This window comes from Siniperca chuatsi, linkage group LG12 (assembly GCF_020085105.1).
Source record: "Siniperca chuatsi isolate FFG_IHB_CAS linkage group LG12, ASM2008510v1, whole genome shotgun sequence".
In the NCBI taxonomy this organism is placed as follows: Eukaryota; Metazoa; Chordata; class Actinopteri; order Centrarchiformes; family Sinipercidae; genus Siniperca; species Siniperca chuatsi.
This window is the reverse complement of record NC_058053.1, coordinates 8,584,940-8,607,304: the sequence shown is the minus strand read 5'-3', so window position 1 is coordinate 8,607,304 and position 22,365 is coordinate 8,584,940. Positions and strand designations below refer to the sequence as shown.

General features: G+C 38.8%; 1 protein-coding gene across 9 annotated transcripts in view; it reads right to left on the bottom strand.

The window, feature by feature from the left end:
- lrp1bb (low density lipoprotein receptor-related protein 1Bb) overlaps nt 1-22,365 on the bottom strand; it is a 239,958-nt gene that overhangs the window by 23,463 nt on the left and 194,130 nt on the right. For 7 of the 9 annotated variants that reach the window (XM_044217323.1, XM_044217319.1, XM_044217320.1 and 4 more), the window contains 18 exons: nt 19,000-19,122; nt 15,414-15,595; nt 14,984-15,183; nt 14,286-14,474; nt 13,991-14,139; nt 13,643-13,736; nt 13,241-13,357; nt 12,386-12,505; nt 11,409-11,528; nt 8,297-8,413; nt 7,025-7,131; nt 5,413-5,545; nt 4,604-4,710; nt 4,242-4,374; nt 3,672-3,794; nt 3,357-3,479; nt 1,287-1,430; nt 867-1,001 (listed from right to left, as the gene is read on the bottom strand). In XM_044217323.1, coding sequence (XP_044073258.1) covers nt 867-1,001; nt 1,287-1,430; nt 3,357-3,479; nt 3,672-3,794; nt 4,242-4,374; nt 4,604-4,710; nt 5,413-5,545; nt 7,025-7,131; nt 8,297-8,413; nt 11,409-11,528; nt 12,386-12,505; nt 13,241-13,357; nt 13,643-13,736; nt 13,991-14,139; nt 14,286-14,474; nt 14,984-15,183; nt 15,414-15,595; nt 19,000-19,122 — 2,416 coding nt within the window. The remainder of the gene's footprint in view (nt 1-866; nt 1,002-1,286; nt 1,431-3,356; nt 3,480-3,671; nt 3,795-4,241; nt 4,375-4,603; nt 4,711-5,412; nt 5,546-7,024; nt 7,132-8,296; nt 8,414-11,408; nt 11,529-12,385; nt 12,506-13,240; nt 13,358-13,642; nt 13,737-13,990; nt 14,140-14,285; nt 14,475-14,983; nt 15,184-15,413; nt 15,596-18,999; nt 19,123-22,365) is intronic. The other 2 variants (XM_044217316.1, XM_044217318.1) reach the window with 1 other exon arrangement.

Genomic DNA, 22,365 nt, shown 5'->3' with positions numbered 1-22,365 from the left:
ACCCATTTGTAAAGATGAATTTATATGCATGCAGTAAATGACACTTTCTCTTTGCATAGAGACAATAACTAGCAGAAAAAAGCCATAAACTGTAAACAAGAACCAGCTGAAGGGGTTACCTAAATAATCAAAGCTGTAATCAATATTCTGAACTGTATGAGTTCAATGGAAGTAGACAAGAGCAAGCAAAAAATTCCTTAAGGAGAAGATGTGGGTGGGAGAGGGGATCACTGACATTTGGAAAGCAATATCTGTATTTTTTTTACAGTACCGAAATAACTTATTGTACAGTATTTCTCTGTCACCGGTATTTTATTTCATGACTTTATCCAACATTACCTTTGTTTTAATTTATCGTATCATGTAGCAATGTACATTCTGTTGTAGCTTATCAAGAGTTAATGATATTTCAGTTCAGATATATCAGCATAATACTAGGGGGACTGTCAGTCTGTGCGTCCTGTCAAGAGGTTCTCCACATAATGGGGAAGACTGCCAGTTTATTGTCGTGAAACTAGAGGCCTTAGTTGGACATGTTTTGACATCATTTGACACAACTGAAATAGCCACATTATTTGTGTTTTCATTTCAGAGAAGCAGCTTTTCTGCTCTCAGCATATGTATTTTACATCTTAATATTAGCTATAGAAATGTTTTACTTAATTATACCCCAAGGAATATATTTTCATATGTGACACCTGACAGTATTTGCAAAAACAAGTGTAATTCATGCCATATCTGGCTGATCTAAGAAAAATTCATTGTTAACCCACCAGTCCAGTAAAAAGTGTTGTAGTGACTGAACTAGCAATCGCTGTACGGTTAACTGTTACAATGGGAAAAAAGAATGAAACTGATTATATTACCTTCACATTGGCCTGTCTTTTGATTCCTCTTAAACCCAGGTTTGCACTGGCATATAGCATTAGCATTTGTCTGGTTGCAAATCGCATCTTCTCCACAGGGATTTGTTTTCTTTCCGCATACATCTCCGCTGGAAACTACAAATAAAGACAGGACTTTGATTACACTTCAGTCCTCTGCATCTAAGACACCTGCTGTGTTTTTCTTTTGATGTACAAAAGCCAAGAGGGCATCATTGTCTTTCATATAGTACACACCTCAAACATGGGCATACATATATTACCATAAATAAAAAAACATCACATTTAAAAACGAGGTGATTGCTGAGCTTCCTGATAACATCATGGTGACTTTCAGTACTTTTCATCTCTTCCAAACGCTTCTTTGATCTGTTTGCTCAAGTCAACTCGTGCTATACTTACAGGACTTGCAGTCTTGCTCATCCGAGCCGCCATCACCGCAGTCACTGAAGAGGTCGCACTGCAGCTGGATTGGGATGCAGCGTTGGTTACTGCAGGTGAACTCTGTCTTCCCACAAGGCCGAGGTCTTCCGGCCACCACCTCTGCTTCAGTACACACAGTGTCAGTTGAACAAGACAACAAGAACTCATAACCTAACTCATGCAGTACCAAATATCAAGTGCAAATATGCTACTTTCAGTTTCAAAAGACATTGTAGTAGAAAATGGACATTTTGAAATGTGCTCCAATTAGGACAGAGCTTACTGACAATTAATTACTTATCTTATTACTTTCACTTTTACATCACTGCATTTTGAAAATAAATGTGATGTTCTAATCTCCCATATTACCTTGGTTAATTGCTGCAAAACAGATGATTTAGCAAACAATACCTTTTCTTTCTGAACATTTCAACGCTAATAATTGATCTATAACCGTCAGTCAATTTGTAGCTGTTTTCAAAATAAAAGATGTACACTATCACAGAGACAGCGGTTTGCTAATTATCTTGCCGGGAAAAAAAAGGTTGAGTTACTTTGCGTATTTTGTTTTTGGTCATCAATTTACTGGAATTCATCATGCAGTTTTCATCTTTCCTAGCAAAATATGCCAAAAAATAAAGAGTTCTTCAAGCACAACGGAGAGAAGGAAGGGAAAGAACAAAATTAAGTGATAGAGAGGTGGAAGGAGGGAACGACAGGATTAAGGTGAGTTTGAAGGGATGGGTGGAGGGAAGAAGCATACAATGGTGAGAGGTAATGGAGTGAGGCAGGAGATTGATGGATGTATCAATGGAATCAGAGAGGAAGATGAATGGAGGACAGGAGGAATGAAAGAGTGAAAGATGAAAAGAAGTGATTTGTCCCTTCCTTTCCCATCTGCTCTGTGTGATCATTCACAGCAGGCTTCTGTTGAGGGAACATGTCAGGACACTATAAGAGGGCCGGCAGTGGTTGTGCCTTTGGGCATATCAGAGAAAATAAAAAGCCGTTTTCAACACAAACATCAAAATGTTGCTAAGTTCACTAAATGTTTTACAATGCAGCCTGTAAATCGCTCATTGTAAACAACCTGACGGATGATGATTTGCAGGACATGAAGCTAACTATTGGTAGGCTATAAAAAGAAATGTCAAACCCCAATGTGAAAATATGCTTTTCCATAATTCTCAAACTGTTCAGGATTGTATGATTGCACAGTTCAAGGCCGATTCTTGTACATTATGAATCAGGCCTAACTTGTGGGCCTGTGCAACTTTAAGACCCCATTTAACATGTCATCAGAAAACTGCTGGACATTGTTAACATTTACCAACCTGGTCAGTGTTTCACATTATATACCAGAGGATACCGCATGAGTATGAGAGGCTATAAATGCAGTGCTAATGGTCCAGCTTTTGTTCGATGCAGCACTCAGTTGCTGCTGTTTCGAACAATGGCTCCCAACCTGGGGGTCAGGCCTCTGTAAGGGGATCACAATTGGTCATGAAATGATGAAGTTAGAAAAGAAAAAAAATCTAATTTTTTTCTTTTTACTGGATAGATTTACCTCATAAGCCCTCTAAAATTATTTAAGTTAAACAAACTGAGATAGAAAAATCACTATTTCATTCAAACTTTCAACTCATAGACAGGCAAAATGTGATGAGGAGTCGTAAGTAAACACTGCTTCTTTCACACACTACAAAGGCTGGGAGCCACTGGTTTAGGGGACAGTTTGGAGTTCACAATCAAGTTTCGTTATGTAATTTCCTGTCTTCAGCAAAAAGTTCACAACCAATAGTGGTCATGGGTTGCCAAGTCCTGTCCCAGCCCCAATTAATGTTTTAAGCTTTTCTATCAGAATGAAACAATATCTGCACCTCTGTGGGTCAAGGAAAAGTGCATCAGGGGAGCAAGGTTATCAAATAATAGAAATAGAATTCTGCACTCTGTTTAATAAACTGACCATAAACTAAATTGTTTTTTCACATACAAATGTGCTTAGTGCAGATTTAATATCAGATCTGTGTTGGTGCATTCTGTGCTCACCACACTCTTCTTCATCTGAGTTGTCACCACAGTCATCCACTTTGTTGCAGACTTGGTCTATGCGCAGACACACATGATCATTTCTGCAACGGAATGGCCTTGTAGGAGGGCAGGGAAGTTTTGCTGGAGATGAAAAGACAGGAAAAGCTAATGGATATGTCTTTCAAAAAAAAAGACAAAAGAAAACAACTGTGTGCAATCTTGTATGAAAAGACAATGAAATACTCCCTCTTGGAAAATAGAAAAGTAGTGGCTTATAAAATATGCATCAATTGTCGTCAAAGGAAAGGCTTGTGAGTGACAATTTCAACCCACCACACATGTCTATGTCTTCGTCAGAGTTATCTCCACAATCATCCTTGCCGTCACACACCCACGTGTGGAGTTTGCATAAGGTGTTGTTGCAAATGAATTCATCAGCCCGGCAGAAGAAAGCACCTGCAATTACACACATAAGACTAGACTTTTAACACTTGAAATTATGTAGAAAAGTGCATTCAAGGTTGCATTCAAAGTCTGACAAGATTATAGTGACAGATCATTTTACATAATGATCAAGACGGCCCTGGGTCATTTAGCCTCACAAAAGTCTGAATGTATTTCTGTCTTTCATCTCATCTCAGACCTCTTTCTCTCATTGTATTTAAAAACCTCCACCACATGCTCTCAACTTACCTGTCCTATATTACTCTCTGTTGTTCTGTCCCCTTTATATTTGTTGCTTAGAAATGGTTCACAAGACTGTGTTCAAGATCAGTTCAATGATAATTTTTGCAGTGTGACAATTTGAGCTAGCATATAAGAATCATTTTTTACCTTCAGGGATCAAAACCCCAAATATCAGCCACCAAAAGCAAAAACACGTGAGGTCACACTCATACCTACCCTGGCTGCAGTTTTCCTCATCACTGTGGTCCATGCAGTCCAACATGTCATCGCAGCGCCAGCGCCGAGGGATACAGTGAGCACGATTCAGGCAGAGAAACTCATCTTCTCTGCACTCCTTCACACAGCCAATCTGCCAGCAAAGAATCACCGTAAATCATGAAAACTGTCCCTTCTAGTGATGTTGTCAACTGCAATCAGAGGAAACCAAAACACGGAATGATTCATGTTTTAACCTGTGTTGATCCATGACTGGACAAGCAGCTCCTCACCACTGAACTACTGTACACTGTGAAGCTGCACTACTTAAAATACAAATCATTTTGCAGTTGCTTTTTGGAATCATGTGAAGCTGCACTGACCTCATCCGAGCCATCCAGACAGTTGTCATGTCCGTCACACCGCAGGCTGGCTGACACACACCCTCCGCTGGCACACACATACTCGTTCACCGAACATGAAGGGATTACTGGAGAAGGGCAAGGTATATCAACAATCTGCCTTTTCTCTACTAGAAATCACTCAGGTGAGACCATTTCACTTTTTTGTTGTCTGTATGAACAAGTGGAAAACTCCTCATCATGGTAATGCTGACTAAAAATGTGGCTCTTGGAGAGAAATTATTGGAACTTGTCACTTCTAAATACAGTATGACCTGCAGGTCAGTGAGCTCATACTGTGTACTACCTGCAGCTGAACAAAGTGCTTCACAGTACTTAACAGCGGAACTCAACAGAGCAAATCAGCAGAACTGAGGCCATTTATACTCCTCTGCAAAATTATCTCATATTGTACTGTAGAACGTTTTATTTTCTTGTTTTCAGTTCCTACTGAGTTTATGTGGTGTGATAATAAGGCCAGTGTTAAAAGCATAATGGATTTATGCCCATGCAATAAGGGATGGTTTTTTAAAGGAACATTTTTATATTTGTTATCTCTTTAGGATAGCAATGACCTTACACATGGCAACACTGAATCTTTCACTGAATCACACTCCCCCAGCTACTGACATTGACAAGAGAACCTTTTCTTTCAGCAGAACAATAAAAATTCCTGAACTGTATGAACTCCTGAAACTGGCATGTTGTCTGCATTAACTGGTGCTCAGAAGTACAACTCAGTGGTAAGTCATGTCATGATTCTTTTACAAACTAGAGGATTAGTTTTGCACCTGTTCCTTGGCAGTTTTTCTCATCTTCCCCCATCTTGCAGTCTTCTTGACCATCACACAGCCACTTCAGTAAGATGCAGAGGTTGTTGTGACACCGAAACTGGTCATCTGCACAGCGCGCCTCGCAGTTTTTCTGTAAACAAATACAATAAAAACATAATGTAAATACATTATAATATGTAATAATGTAAATGGTGGAAAATCACTGTCATAATAAGATTATTATACAGTGTACGTTAACTGTTAGAAGAAAACACCTTTAATCTGTGAAACATCCTTACTGGACTCTGGAACCCAGTGTCCCCAACATTATGAATTACAAGTAACACTAATGATGTAATTATTGTTAAATACTTTCCTCAAGGCAAGGTTAACTGTTCATTGTCTTATTGTCAATCTTCAACACAGTACTCTTCCATGCTCAGGAAAATATTGGATGTTCAAACCAGGGTGGACAATCTATCCCATGATGCCCACAATGAATAACACAATTTAATAACCACTGTGTATGATAATGCTGATTGAAAGGCAACTTTCTTTCCTGAAACTATTTGCCTGCACTGACCCAGAAAGCTGACAGTGGGGAGACACATAATAAAGGGTTAATTAGGGTTGCACTGCTTTGCATGGAGAGAGATTATATATAAAAATTACTGTGCAAATGTTGAACAGAGCAATAAATTAACAAGAATAATGAATCGTAATAACAAGCCTTTGTCCTTTAATTATGCATTGCACTGTGTCATTACCACTGATGGGGCATTCTTTGTATGAATCCTGCAAAAATCTCTTTACACCATGCAATGCTAGATAAAGGCACATTTCATTTAATTTATTCACATATTACAAGAGTGTAATTTTACAATGGCAATTTGCAGCTTTATAAATTGAGATTTTCAAGCATATTTCTGAACAAAACAAGCAGTCTTTGTTTTGCTGAAAAGCAGAAGCAAATAAACACAAGGTATTTCATACACTAATGTACTTGAAGGAACAATAACTCATCACAGTGATATTTTCTGTCCAGCATTGTTTTGGAATGTAGCAACCACGACGAGGAGAATTGGATCGACACAATGAATTATGCCTTAAATGGGATTATTTTCTTTGCAAGTGGCAATATACCCATCCCATTTCATTTCCCTTTCCAATTGGGATATTTAATCTGTGCATGGGCTGCCAAGTTCAGATACTAACACACATTTCCAAGAGATCAATTACAGACTAAATGACAGTATCCATAAGTATATACTGCAGCTGTCTGTGTACACTGTTCCTTTTGTATTGTGTTCACAATATTACATTTTGTGTAAAATGACCTGTAATTCTTATATTTGCCAGCATTGACCCAGTTAATGATAAAATGGATTGATTAGCACATGGATATATAAGAAGAGTGCTTAATGCTTTCTATTCGCAATATGCCAGAAAAGGCAAAATGTCTGAAATGTTAGTGTTTGATTTAACAGGTTCTTCTTTTGGAGCTATGTGCGCCGTATTTTATTCTTAATTTAGTGTCTTGCTAATATCTGTGCCTCATTAGCAGCACTCATGTGGGTTTACCCTCCTCTTTGATTTATAAGTAAGTGGTACACATATCTCAAACACTGGCCTCATCTGAATTATCCAGGCAGTCATAGTCTCCATCACAGCGGAATCGGGAGGAGATGCAGTCTCCGTTAGCGCAGGCAAAGTCCTTGTGGTTACAGGTGACTGGCTCTAAGTTGAGAAAAACACAACAGATACAAAATCATGCCAAAGTGATTCTTTTTCCAGCATTATACACAGCACACATACATAACTTGACACAGTTATTAGCCAAATGTTCTGTGTTTAGAATCACATGCTAATGCCTTTGCAAACCATCATTTTAGCTAATTAGAGTCATTTTATTATTAGAAGTGGAGAAACTGGCAAAGCTGATCAAGATGTAAATACATTCATTGCTGCTCTCACAATGGAGGGGGCAACACACTCTCTGAAGCCAAATATCTTGTATCTGCCATTTAGCGCAAGTACGTCCCTGAGGACAATATTAGGGCGCAGCTAAACAGCTGCATTAGATTCACTGTCTGGGCCCTCCCCTTGTTATCATGGACTGTTAGCTAACGCAGGGTGTGTGTTATGAGTTGTGCTGCAACAGAGTCTCCCAGCAGGCATTGCAGCAAAATCTGATTTGCAGCCTCTCCACTGTCTGCTGGTCCACCTGCTTAATTCTTTTCCATCCAACACTTGACTGGCTTTTATTTGCATTTTAAGTGACATTAATAGGTATGGGGAATAAGCATCTAATAAATCACGTAAATGATGCATACTCAGCAAAAACACACAGAAGGCATGCACATACTCATATGATGTACAGGCAAACAATTCCACTCACACACACACACACACACACACACACACATGCAAGGACTTGGATGCACAAAAAAATCTGAAATTTAACGAGGTGGGTTACCAGTGTCATTTCATGAGTAAATAAAAGTTTTCTTCTAAAAGTGATGATGAATGTATAAACAAAAGGGAGTATGAGCTTGGTAAATTACAGAGAAGAGATGATATCAAGAGCTCAGGAGTCTGAGCCTCGCATTATTCTCAGACACAGCACAGATAATGAGAGTATGCTTTAAAGAGAGAGTTCAGCCTGGCTGACTCGATAGTGGGAAACATTACCCAGGGTGTACAGATACAAGGGTGTGTGTGTGTGTGTGTGTGTGTGTGTGTGTGTGAAAGAGAGAGGGAGGGAGGTGGTTGTGGTGGTGGGAGGTGCACTCAGGTGTCTTCAGAGAAGTCCAATTCTTCACTTCAAGTGAGTGTAGAACGTCAACAGTGTATATAAACGAACAAACTGAGCTGACAGAAAGTGAAGGAGTCAGGTACTCACGGCAGTTCCCCTCGTCTGAGTTGTCTCCACAGTCATTCTGGCTGTCACACCTCCAGTGGTCTGGGATGCAGTTGTTATTCTCGCAGCGGAATTCATGAGGTCCGCAGGTCTTTTCATCTTTTTCATCAGGAGCAAACAAACACGAAGATGAAAATGGCTTCAAAGAGCATGAATATTAATAGTGTGCTAGCTATCATATTTTCTACGTGTAATCATCGTTTCCTCAGGGTTTCCCAGAGAAACTCTGACACTGAGTTCAAAACACAGTATGCACTCCAGAGGCTAACATACCGTAAGATGAAATACCTGACTATGCTACCAATCATCCTCAATTGAATTTGTGACAGGAAGTTGGCAAAATTGAACTTTCTTCAAGAAAACATCCAAGAGAATTTCAGAACACAACACATGCTGAAGAATTAGACTTTGGCTCTGTTATATAACAAACCCAAACTGTGTTTCTGTCTCAGTGTCCTGCCAGTGCTAACAAGTACCTGAGGTAGATATGACAGTAATCATCTTGTACGCAAACTGTGAAAATAGTGTACATATAAGTACACAATAACACATAAGCATAAAAGTAAATTGGTCACAAGACAAGACTAAGGTAATGCTTCCTACTCCAGAAGTCAAACATCAGACTGAAATATTCAGAGATGGGAGCAGCAATTTAGAGGTCTGGATCCAGGTTCCAAAATGTCACTCACACAATGCAATGAAGGGTATTTGAGAGTCTAACTGTGTTTTGACTCTATTTATTTACTGTATATGCTGCTTGAACTGACTGCCTGGAATTTTGGTGTGTGTGTGTCAACAGTGGCTTGCAGTTGTTGAAAAAATATGGAAGTATTTCAGTCTTAAAATTCAGGCATTCCAGTGATAAATATTAAAAGTTAGAATTATCCAAAATATCTGCATTAATTTCAAGAAGAACAGATGCTTTGATATTTGCTCCAGCAATACTTCCTCAGAATGGGTTTTCAAAGTCAAACAGAGCTTCGTTTTAAAAAGTAATTTCAGTGCAGACATCATCAGGGATAATGGCCAAGGTAACGCTGCTATTAGTTAGGGAAGAGATGCGTCAAAAGAGGAGGGTGGCAGATTCTGCCTGGATCTCTTTCCAACATGACAGCAGGAGGAGAGAATCAGGACGGAAAGCTGAGTGCAGCGGCAGAAGACACAAGGCAGCAATTCATTAGAAGGCACCTCAGTCACTTACAGCATATAAAAGATGTGACACAGGAATAAAAGCTATATTTTTTCCTGCCAAGTCAGAGCTCATTACGGTGCTAACAAGCAAAACTTCCTTAAATAGTCTGAGGTAATTCAAAGTGAAAATCAAATAGCTATAAAGCAGCATTATCTGTTTTGTGTGCACTGAAGTAGCGAGCACTTTTTAGGTGATCAATTATAAGATGACACTGACAAAAACTGCAGATAATACGGTTTGAGGGGCTGAAGTCAAGCATCAGTAAACTAGGTATATACATTCATATATACATATACTGATAACACTGCTAACAGTAGTCCTTATTCTTCCATAATCACACTTATGAAGCAGCAATGGCAACACCTGGCCCAACCACACACACACACAGGGACTGATTTGTCCCATGCATGTGCAGGCATGCATATGTTTGTATGGTAGGTGGAACACCCACCCACTGGTTTCAATCACATTATTGCATGTTGCACATTATTGGTGGACAAAATAGTCACATTTTCTCTGCAACTGATCAATAATGTATCATTTGCATTTTTCATTTGTGTCCTGTGTTGCTGTTTTTTATCTTTTGTTTATGTACCTATAGCATTCTCTTCATTTCCAACATGAATCAGTTTGCACAAATCCTCTCACTTAAGTTGTGTGATTTGTGTACCCACGTGACTCCACAAGAAGGGACTATAAAGACTTTTCCAATCTTACAGTTAGCCTAGTGTTTTATAAGGTTGTCCAGCTGGTGAAGAGTTGAACAACATGAAAATGTTAAGTCTCACTTTGTATAAAGGCATTTGCTCACAGCAGAGTGTTTGACAGCAGATCGACAGCAGCTTAATTTCATATCTACAATACTGCCACATTAACAGCTATTACAAAAGTTGCATTTTGTGCTTTACTCCATGTTTGTTATTCACTCTAGGTTTGAAGTGGAATACCAAACTATCCTTTCAAACCTCAATAGCAAATTAAAAGCTTGATGAGAAGAGTAAATTCTTAAAATGGAAATTAACATCAGTCCAGCACTGGTGCTTTGGTTTTAGATATTCCAACATTTTTATGTCTTAAGTCTGAGCAGAACATTCAGAGACAAAAGGTGATGAGATAAACAAGAGAGACACAATACTGTATATGCACAACATGACATCATCTTTCATGACGATGAGGATATATTTGATCTCTGAAAACTTCAGAAGGAATAGTGGTTTCATCTGGCTTATTTTATTTGGAACAGGACAGTGAAATTGATCCAACTGTTTACCGGTAAAAATTTTTACAGAGCTTTGCATTATTGTGGAGTTGTCTTGATCGAAGAATTCTGGCTCTTTACAGAGGCATGTCAAGCAAATATGATCCTTTCTATTGAGGAAGAAAACATTTCCACAGTTGTTTACCTGCTCTGGTAATGATGGCTTTGACCTAAAACTTGTGGTATTGAAAAGAAAGTCAGTTTTATTTTATGTGTGTGTGTGTTTGTGAGTCAGTATTTAAAAACTGACAAACTGACAGCTGCTAAAAATACCAGGCAAACTGAGATCATAATGCTGAGCTCTTATTGATGAAAGGGACATCTGTCCTTCATTGCAATCTCCCTCAGCACAATTAGATAGGTGGTGAGAACAAGTAGAAGCACTGAGTCAGACCAGGAGTGAAACCAAGTATAAAATTAGTTCAGATTAAATCAGATTCTTCCCCCTTTAACCAAAAAATAAATTAAGTGGTGTGATTTATGACGGTGTAGTCCCTCATTCGTCCAGGAGTGTTCTATCATAGAAAAGGTTTCAGTCGTAGTCATCTGGACACTGTTTTCAGAATCAAGACGTTTCGGCTCCCACTACGACTGAAACCTTTTCTACGGTGTGATTTATGGTTAAGTGGGTTTCCACAACTCACCGCAATTAGCCTCGTCTGACCCGTCTGCACAGTCGGGGTCCTCATCACAAACCCAGAGTTTGGAGATGCAGTGCATGGAGGCCTTGCACTGGAACTGGTCTGGGGAGCAGGTGCTATCAGCTGTAGGCAGAGAGACAGGTAGTGTGTGTGTGTGTGTGTGTGCGAAAGAGGAAGGTAATCCATATTATCATCCTGGAAGATATTTGTACTTGTAGAATTAACCTGAGTAATCATACAACTACAGTGATATAAGAACCAGTGAGGAAGCCATTCATTTCTCCAAAACACTTACATATCTCTCTCACATACCATTTCAATGTTTATTATAGCAAGGTTGCAGTAGTTGCTTGTTATAAAACCTCACATTGTTTCAGATAGCATTTTAATTTCAGTGGTGCAGTATTCATTACAAAAGTGCATTCAAAGCCATATCCAGTCATTGTGGAAGTCTAAGAAGGGGCAAAGTAATTAGCTTCACTTTAATTAAAGTGTTTTTTCAAGTCTGTCTTTCCCCTGCTTACTTTCTTCTACCCCCACTCTCACCCCTCTTGCAATCACATGCAAGACAAATGCAGCAGTCTGAAAGACCTGAATGGGGTGTGATATTCTGATGAGTTACATCATGGCAGAGAAAATCTGTTCTTATCCTCTGTGTGATTCAATATCTAATCCCTTTCCACAGGAACAGGCCATAACAAGGGTTGCCTTTGGAATACCTAATGAAGACTATGTAATGGCGTCATATAGTCTGTCCAAGCAGGGAATAAATTAACCATGTCAAAAAAAGACAATTACGGTGATTTATCTTAATCCACTAGATTATATCTTTAAACAAAAATATAAAAAACCTAAAAATAGCGACTTTTATCTACGTTTCTGATGCAGTGTTGAGACGGCCTGATAAAATGGGGGATATATTCATAAACTACCCAGTCTAAAAGCTCAATAAGTCTGAAAGTAATAATGCAGGGCCTTACGGCAGTCTGTCTCATCCTCTCCATCGCCACAGTCGTCCTGACCATTGCAGCGCAGGTTAAGAGGGATGCATTTCTGTTTCTTTGTGCACTTGAACTGCCCTGACAGACAGATGTATGTCTCTGAAAGAGAAAACAGGCAGGAGCAGAAGGAGGTTGCATCAATAAAAAATGCTAGGAGCAAACAAAACAAAGGATCTAATCTACTCATACTGACTGGTGGTGATTCAACCTACAATATAGCCAGTTTATGAAAACCTTTGCATTTACTGTTAAAGGTTTTGTAAACACACGGTGTCTACTAATGGAGCATTTTACATTTGCAGTTTGTTTCAAATAAAAAGAAAAAAATAAGAATGCAGCTAATTATTATTCTCATATTTAAATCATCTACTTTATCAACTATTTTTTCAATGGATACATTGTTTACACTATGAAATGATAAACAGTGAAAATGTGATGTCCATCAAGTTCTGAGAACCCAAGGTGACATTCTAAAATAGCATGTTTTGTCTGACAAATGCAAGGCCCAAATACTTTCAATTTACATTAATATGAAACAGAGGAAAACAGCAAATTATCACATTTGAGAAGCTGAAAGCAACGAATGTTTGGCATTTCTGCATGATAAATTATTCAAACAATTAAATCAGTTATAAAAATGGTGGTTGTTAATTTTCTGATGATCAACTAATTCATTCAACGACTAATTGTTTTAGCACTAAACAGTACCAACAACAGAAAATTAAATCAAATGCATAAACAGCACAGCAATCAGCAAGAAGCAAAAAATGAGACAAAATTAAAAAGAACCTCTTACATGTTCTACTTAAACAGTAATAGTTGTTCCATCCTTACCACAGTTAGCTTCATCTGAGTTGTCACCACAGTCGTTCTCTCCATCACAGATGAATGGAGGAAGAGCACAAAGGCCAGTACCACACTGAAAACGCCCAGGCTGACATTTGAATTCCGCTGTTGGAAAGAAAATCATACCTATACTAAGAGTTCGATCAGAGAATACAGAAATCGCTACAGAGCATTATATGAAAGAGGTAGAGTGCCAATAAATGCTAAACATGTAAACAACAACAACAACAACAACAACAACAAAAGTCATTACATTGAAAGTAAATAAGGAGCTAAGAGCCTTAAGTTCCAATTAAATTTTAATATCCCTCAAAGCTCACCAAAATGGGAGTTGACTTCTTCTGGTATAGTACTATTTTAAAGCCAACCTTGAAATAAAATGGCACTCACGACAGTCAGCAGGTTCGTCTGATCCATCCCCACAGTCATCCACCGTGTCACACTTCCACCAGAAAGGAATACACTCATCTGTCCCGCAGCGAAACTATCAGCACCACAGAGAAATGTTGAAAAAAACACAGAAGTTCAAGTCAACATGAGTACCTGACTCTCCATTTTAGCTTCAACATTCTTCAAAGCCAAAGTCAAAATCAATAGACAACCATTTAGTAGCACCTACAGTACATGTCAGAAGAGTAAAGCAATTTGCCTTTAGGGAAAAAGTACTGATCACAATAGAAGAGCAACAACATGGTCAGACTAAACTTAGAAGTGGGAGAGAAGAGAAATGTAGCTGACCTGACTGGAGGTGCAGTTGGAGAGGCAGGTCTTATTGTCAGCAGCCAAGTAAAAATTAGTAGGGCAGGCACATTTGTGTTCCCCACCGGGGGATAGAAGACACAGGTGGCTGCATCCTCCATTTGCAATCTGACACTGGTGCTTGGGTACTGTACAGAAGGACAGAAGTACATAACTGAGTTTAAACAGTATTACGCAAACCATTTTCTTCTTAAAACTATATATAAAGGAGGCCCGTAACAACTGCTTGGCATGGGACGAGAGAATGAACATGAGTGCCAGATGGAAATCATACCTTCAGGCTGGCGCAGGGAGTGGTAGACCTTGATGGATTTGATGGCTTGCCAGGAGTTGAGGAGCTCCATCCCTTGCGCGCCAGTTGTCTTGTGAGCACGTCGTAGTGATTTGGACTTCCCATCCGTCCAATAGACAAAGTCCTCAAACAAAGTCAGAGCAATTACCCCTTGGATGTGATCATAGGACACTGGAGAAGGACAAATGGCCATGGCAAGCTTCAATTAAATTTAAGTTTTATTCAATTTAGCAACCAGGGTGCCATTAATTGTGTGGCACTTGCAGTGCAAATTTGCTTGACAATTTACAGCAACAAGGACTGAAACTTCCAATCAGTCGCATCCACAACATATTCATTTATCAGTATCAGTATTTACCTGATGATTTGATATTTTTTAATATACCTGTGCCACCATCTTTAATTTGCCAACATTTAACATCATAAACATAAACAGTAGTGATATTCAAATAGTCATTCCTAAGCACTAATACGTAATGGCACATTCAGTCATTCATCCTTAAAGTCTAACTATATGCCCATTTAACAAATACACCACAATTTAAAGTCAGATTTGGATCAAGTAGAGCTGTTTATGATATGGGATGGTATCAACAAAAAATAATCTAACTTACTGAAAAAATTAGTGTTGAAAAAAATGTCAAACTATTCCTTTAACATGGAAAACACCTTAGTCTAACCTTTGCGTCTTTGGGTGCCATCCATATTGGCAAGCAGGATGTGGTTGTCGTCTGCCCAGTAGAGCCTCTTGTTGGTATAATCGATAGTGAGAGCAGTGGGGCTATAGATCTCTGTGTCAATGATAACTGCTTGTCCTCGGCCATCCATGCCAACGCGTCCAATATGAGGGGGTTCACAGCAGTCTACCCAGAACACGTACCTGTTCATAAGTAGCACAGTTCAAAGCACTATGTACTACAGTGGGCAAACATGATAGGAATAAAAATTTGCACTGACACAAAATGAAATTCCTCAAGTGAGAAACAGTTTCCAGGTTAAGCATCTGAAGTGTAACTCCATCCCTGTTCTCCCCGAAGCTGTGAATTCACTCCTTATTCACAAAACACTAAAGCATTACGGAGAGCTTTACAGAAAAGACAATACGCTTACCCTGTCTGGGGGTCCAGAACGAGATCTGTGGGGTTCTTGAGGCTGGAACTGATCAGGATGGTAGGGTAGAGGCCATTGGCTTTGGATACCTCCAGTGTTTTCCTTTCCGCATCACACCAGTACAGATTTTTCCCTATCCAATCCACTGCTAAGGCGCTGGGCACGGCTGTTTTGTGGACTATCTAGTAACGCAGGAAGAGGAAAATCCGTTTTAATATGAAGGTTTGTCTATTCTTTAGTCTATCTTCCATTGATGAATGTAAAGAACTATACAAAACAGACAGAATATAAAGAACAAACTGTGTAGGTCTTATTCTGTCAGGTAGGAACAATCTGAATCACTTTATGTCCCACAAACATCACTCTGGAGACATGAGTATGCTCTCAGTGAGACATGATCTTCTCCTCCATCAAAACAAATACAAGTGCTTCTATTTTTTCAGTCGCATTACACGCATATCCTACTGACATCAATAGCTAAAATGAAAATTCTTGTGATGAGTGGGACAGATGTGTTTGAGATTTGGTCTACATGTTTTACCATAGTAATGGCTATTTCCTCTGTGATGCAAAGCTGCTAAAGGGTACTACAGGGCAATCATTAATGACCATAACTGCAAACCAGAAGCTGAACAGTTTTTAAAATAATTGTGTCTGTACAGAACACTGTGTCAGATGAGATTAAAATGTTGCAGCCAAAATTGGCTTGCAAAGACAGATGATGTAAATTTACACTGAAATTTGTGTATGTGCAGACAACAAAATCTGTAAAATTAGGATATTTCCAGCAAACAGTATGACTATAAAATGTGTTTCTATTATTAAGGTTGTCTGTATTGCTTTTACCTACTTCTTAGTCATATTTAGGTATTTCTTTGTTTAGAGAACAGTGTATTGAATTTTGCTAAAAGATAAAAATGTCATGACATCTTTGTTCGAGCTCAGGATTCTGGTGATGCCTGCTATAATCCAAATGATTTCACTTGGAAGTGAAAGAGTTTACTAGTCTGGTGGGAAGAAAAGCACAGTAGTTTGTGCACTCATTTTGTCAGATTGAGGAGCTGTGTCTAAAGATTTAACTAATTAATTAAGGTACCGATGTAGTTTGATCCATGCATAATTATGCAGAGCACATTTCTCAAATTAGAGACTACAGATGTAGTGCACAAATCATTACTGCTGCTGTATGACGACTACAGTTGTGGCTGACATTAGTAAGAATATAATTAATCTAACGCAGTGCAGACTTATAATGACTCTTAATCACATTCAAATTGTATTTTGATGTGCATTTACAACTGAACTAACTGCTAATATACTAGATTAGAGTGAAAAAAGTCAATGTGCATGAAACTGATTTTTTTTAGTAATTTTGAAGAGGCCTTTATGACCAACAAAAGCCATAAAATTTGCTCTTTGCACTTGTGTGCGCAATATGAGGTGGTTTGACCAGTTGAATACACAGATGTAATTTCATGCAAACATGATTACCAAAATTGCACTGCGCTGCCTGATCTGTGTAAACACATCCTAAGCTGCACCACTTCACCCACTTCAGTGTAACTGCCACACAGGTGCAAGCGCCAAAAAATGGCAATGTAGACATGTACATTCCATCAGAAAATGTTATTAAATTTCCAAAAAGTACCCTTTATGTGAGTATTTGTTAACTATGTAATTATAAATATTGTAATTAAACGAGGTAGGGAAGGGTGGTGGGCAGCAGAGAGACATTGAGTTTGCAGACGTAGTTGTTCAGAATAAACAATCATTATGCCAACTGGGAGATAAAGCCAATGCCTTTAAAACAAAACAAAAAAAAATAAACAAAAAAAAAAGAAAAATCCCAGCACCCATGCAATTTGTAATTAAGGAACATGATGTGCTTTAAGGCCTTTTGTGTTATCGCTTGCAAAAAATATACAGTCTTGGCAAAAGTCTTGGATGTCCCCTAAGCAGTAATTTGGACCAAACTGAGCTTTAAACAGTTACTAAGTTAAGTGTCACTCACTGTGCAGTATTTTCCATCAAAACTGCCTCCTTGGGCAAAAAGGAGTTAATACTCATTAATAAAGTCTCTCTCACTTTATCCATAGCATTTTGCTGTCTTGATCAAAGAGATTGCTTCATGTGGAAATGAAGGTTAACTTGTGAGGAAATTCAACATTTGAATATGACTAATAAAAACATAAAGAGAGAAAGACCAGATAAAACCAGAGTATGTTTGATCTATGCAGTCACTGAAAGTTGTCTCACCTTGGGCACAAACCTTTTGCTTTCAGCCATTTAAAACATGTTAATACAGAACTGAAATGTTGTTCAGAAGACTCATCAATGGTATTGGTGCATTTTGTCTTTTATAATTTGAATAATCTAAAGTGTTTTCACATAAATAAATGCCCATTTCTTGTCACTAAAGCAAGATGTATCACTGACTCATAGCACCAAGGATGGACACAGATAAAATTACCTTTGGACATTGAAGGTAAACCCAATTACATAAGGTAGAAAACTACTGCCACATCTCACTTTATGGGTTGAAACCAATCATTAATGTCACAGTGATTGTTTTCTATCAGCTATCAGATGCAAAATACCTGCTGTGACATGACTGATTGCATAGCCAGAAGTGTAACTGCAAAATGCTTCAAAGTTTCAGCCCACAGAGCGTAGCACAACAGCAGTTTACTCTTACATAAATAGATGAAATAAACTAGATAAAAGACCAAAATCTAAAATTAACCTATATTGATTTAATTAAACCATACAATTCAATTAATCTCTGCCTTGGTCAGATAAAAATTCTCTCTTGGCAGAGAAAAAATCCACAGAAATACTCTGATCTCCAATCTTTTCTTCCTCATATGGCAAGCCTATACCAGTAGCTGGATATCAGTGGCTCTTTTAATTAACGCAATGTGAGAAGCTCCCAGATCTGTGTCTCAGACAGTTTGTCCTCTTGCTAAGCTGTGGCAGTGGCTCAAACAGAGACTGTGGAAGTAATTGAGCTGAATGAGCCTAATGCCCCCACACACCAATGCTAATGAGATGTGGGATGGGGGCCCAGCAGGTGCTCTGCTAACGTCCCAGTGTCCCCAGTGTCTGGGCTCCAATCCCATGACCCAAACAAACCTTGGTGATTACACCAGAGAGCACCATTGTATCAATAGGCTTGTTACATTTATATGAACGTCACAACAATGAATGTGTGTTAGTGATAATAGGAAAATCACCAATGGCTTTAACAGGCCGTTGGCTGCCGACACAACAAAGCCATTATATTGACTATATAAAAGGATAAATGGCAGCCATCATCAGATAAGCAGTGATGATGAGCCAATTAAGCGACATTCTTGGTTTTCCAAACTCAAACAAATGACTCATCTTCACGATACAAAAAGTTGTTGTTGAAATGCATCTTGAAAATTCAAATGAATTAGTATAACAAAAATATAGCTAGATAGAGCAAGGAAAGATTATTAAATACAAGTTGGAAGGGAGCAAGCAAAGTAAAGCCAATGAATCTTGGGTAAAGTGGCACAAGGCACCATATGCATAAAGTCACAGCAACTAAATCCTGTAGTACCTTGAGGTCACTCCCATTGAGGCGCATTCTGTTGATCTTTCGACCACTTGGCCTGGTTGAGTCCACCCAATAGATGAATTCCTTCTTGTAGTCAAAGTCTATGTGGATGATGTTGTTGAGGCCCTGAGAATACAGAGGAGAGAGAGCACAAGTGCATACAAATGTAATTTGTTTATTTGTATTTCAATAAAAATTATGCAATAAGGGATCTTAAGTTCCCTGTGAGGGTGAAAAAATTATTAAAGTTATCTCATTTTACTTCCTAAAGTTACTGGTCTATAAAATAAGGGGTTTATGAATCCCTTGTAAATTTCTTTTTTACAGCATATCCATGATGCAAACTTGAGAGTGTAAAAAAACTCAGAATGGAGTAAGGCTGTTGAATTTAAGATCTTAATGCAATTTGGCAAATGGTGTTTATTGTAACATGCAGAACCCAAACGCTGTTAACAGACTGATATTAACCCAAACAGCGTGTCCACACAGGAGGCATTTCAGCCATGTCTTTCAGTCATCTGTCTTATGTGATTCTGACAGAGACGCTCCTATTTTAATCAATACAGCTGTCTACACAGACGGTGTATCGGCTCACGTTTTACTAGCAATATATGCATGTAAACGCAACACAAGGTGTTTTCTTCCGTTTAGCACACGTAACTACAGTGATTGTGTGTTCTGAGAGCTTCCGAAACGCAGGTGACCTATACTCAATACTGAACCTGAACACATCCTGTGTAGACACAAACAGAGGACTGAAGCTGCTGCTGCGGTACGACAAAAGCAGCACGTGTCACACTGAAAAAGATTAAACCAAACCAGTGAGGTTAAGTTTAATTAATTATTTGAAATGCCTACAGGTGGAAATATCAACAGGATGAGAAATATATAAAAACAAGCTCAACTTCTACAGTATCTGTGTGTGATGTGATATTTACTGTACAAGCAATATTGATTTAGGTGGTTTTCCCATAGGTTCCAATGCTTTCAGCTAAACAGAGCCAGTGAAGTCTCAAATGCTCTGTGAAGTCGAAGTCCTATCAAAGCAGAACAGTGAGGTACTTCCCTTCTCTGTCATGCTCACAGGACCCCACTGTCAGTCAGACAGTGTGGTGCTAACCAAACAAGTGCCCCCACTCTGCTGTCTCGCACTGTGGGTGCAAAGAAAAAAGGTGTCAGATAATCTGACAGGCGAAATGAGACATCTTCATCAGATCATCAACACCCTTACAGACAGGCGCCAAAGTGCCCTGGGGGAATCCTTCTCCACTCCAAACATCAGCAATAGAGATGAAACCTGCATGCCCCTTTTATCAGTGCCTCTATCCAGAGATACATTTTCCATTCATTTTCCCTGTAGACAGTATAGAAACCAACCAACTACAAAATTAATCACAAGCTTGTAACAATAGATTCTGAAAATGGATATGAAAATTAAAAAAAAGATAGTATAAATATTATACAAGTGTGTGCTTACAGTTTTTTTTACAGTGCAAGTAATCATATCGACATCACTGTAAATATGCCATTGATTTCCGGTTCCACATATTCAACTACTTTTGTTTCTAAATTTCATATAAATTTCTCAACACTACAGTTGTTCTAAGAACATTTTGTAACCTTATTTCACTGATTTCTTGCCATGAGCTGTAATTTTTTCAGACAGCGCATGGAAAGCCTAACTGACTTAAGGTAAAAAGTGTTCTCCCATGTAATCGTGTTCCCTACTGTATGAGAGCGAGAACTTGATGTTCCAGCTCTAATTAACCACAGTGAAAAATTTAAACTAGGTAGGAGAACATAAACAGAGCTGCTTTAAAACACATTGAATGGGTTTTAACAATGTGTTGGAGTTATACAATAATATTGTGAGTCACTTGTGTTTGTGGTGGGAAGACAAAGTTATGCAAACAGCAAAAGCAAGGCATAAAGAAAATATTGGCTCATTTGAAATTTACATAATATCATCAATGTATAATCTGAACAGGGTATGTAATGGTGTGGTTAAGTGATATGAGGTCAGTGAAGTATCCTCCACCACTTTGCAAAGCCATGTGCATATTTCCCTTTCTAGCTTCCATTAACGCTAACATGCAGTGATTAAAGTGAGTTGTGGCTGATGAGAACTCCGATACAGACAGCGTACAGAGAGTCAAGAGGTTAATATGACTGTGAGAGGGGACTGTAGGATACCCGTAGGTTGATTTACAGTAAATCACAGCCAACCATTTGTGATAATCAACAGTCAGATTCAAGCATTTCCCCCGGAGCAGCTGTGATGAGACCTAGGAATAATTGAAATAGCTTTTAGGGTGATTTTGCTCCCTACTAATCAGAATGGCCAGTTTCCTCTGCCCATATGGTGGGGGTTGGGAAATTATGATGGACAGTGGACATGCCAATACTTTACAGAGGTTGTGTGATATTTACAGGTTTAACCACATAAACTCTATATTGAATGTCTTTAATTGAGGTAATATATAATTTTCAGTGAAAAGGGGTTCATTGTTGCCTGCGCCCAGACCTTTGACAGAGTTCACTGATTCTTCTGCTCTGGCATCACGGCATGAAACAGCGGTTTCTCAAATAAAAAGTGATCGATCCAGTGAGTACTGCGGGGGGACTAACGATTAACCAATCAGCGCCAAGGGTGGGACTAATGCCGTTGTCAAGCTGTTGTCAAGCATTGTCAAGCTGTGCGCTGGAACCAGTGACGAATAATAAGAACAATGGCGACCAACAAGACAGACTCTGCTATCGAGGCGGTTCTAAATCAATTAAAAGTACCAATTACTTTGAAATCCGAACAGCACTCTGCTTTGAAGGTATTTATTCAAAGGAAAAATGTTTTTTACATTCTCCCCAAATGGATTTGGGAAGAATCTCATCTACCAACTTGCCCCTCTGGTACTTGAGGAGGAAGAAGTGGGTGGGGAGAAGCAAATAGTGATTGTTATTTCTCCATTACTTGTGCTAATGAGGAACCAAATCAAGGAAGCTGCAAAGCTTGTTTTGACGGCGATGCAACTTGGTGTGCACAGCCACAGCAATATTTTAAATGACCAATGCTTGCTTGTTTTCGACACCCCCAAGGCATGGCTCCTGAAAGACAAATGGAGGAACATGCTGAAATCTACAGAGAGAAGCTGTTCAGTATTGTTGTGGATGAAGTCCATATGACATACAAATGGTAAGTACCATGGGTGCCATGATTCTCTCTTATATCAGGCAAAGTATGTTGGCATCATGGTTGGCATGGTTACACATCAGTGTCGACTTAAAATGAAATTAGATTCAGGCAGATACGTTGGTCTCTAGTGATTAGTTAGGGAAAAATTTAATTCCCCAAGGATAGACAAATTTCAGAAA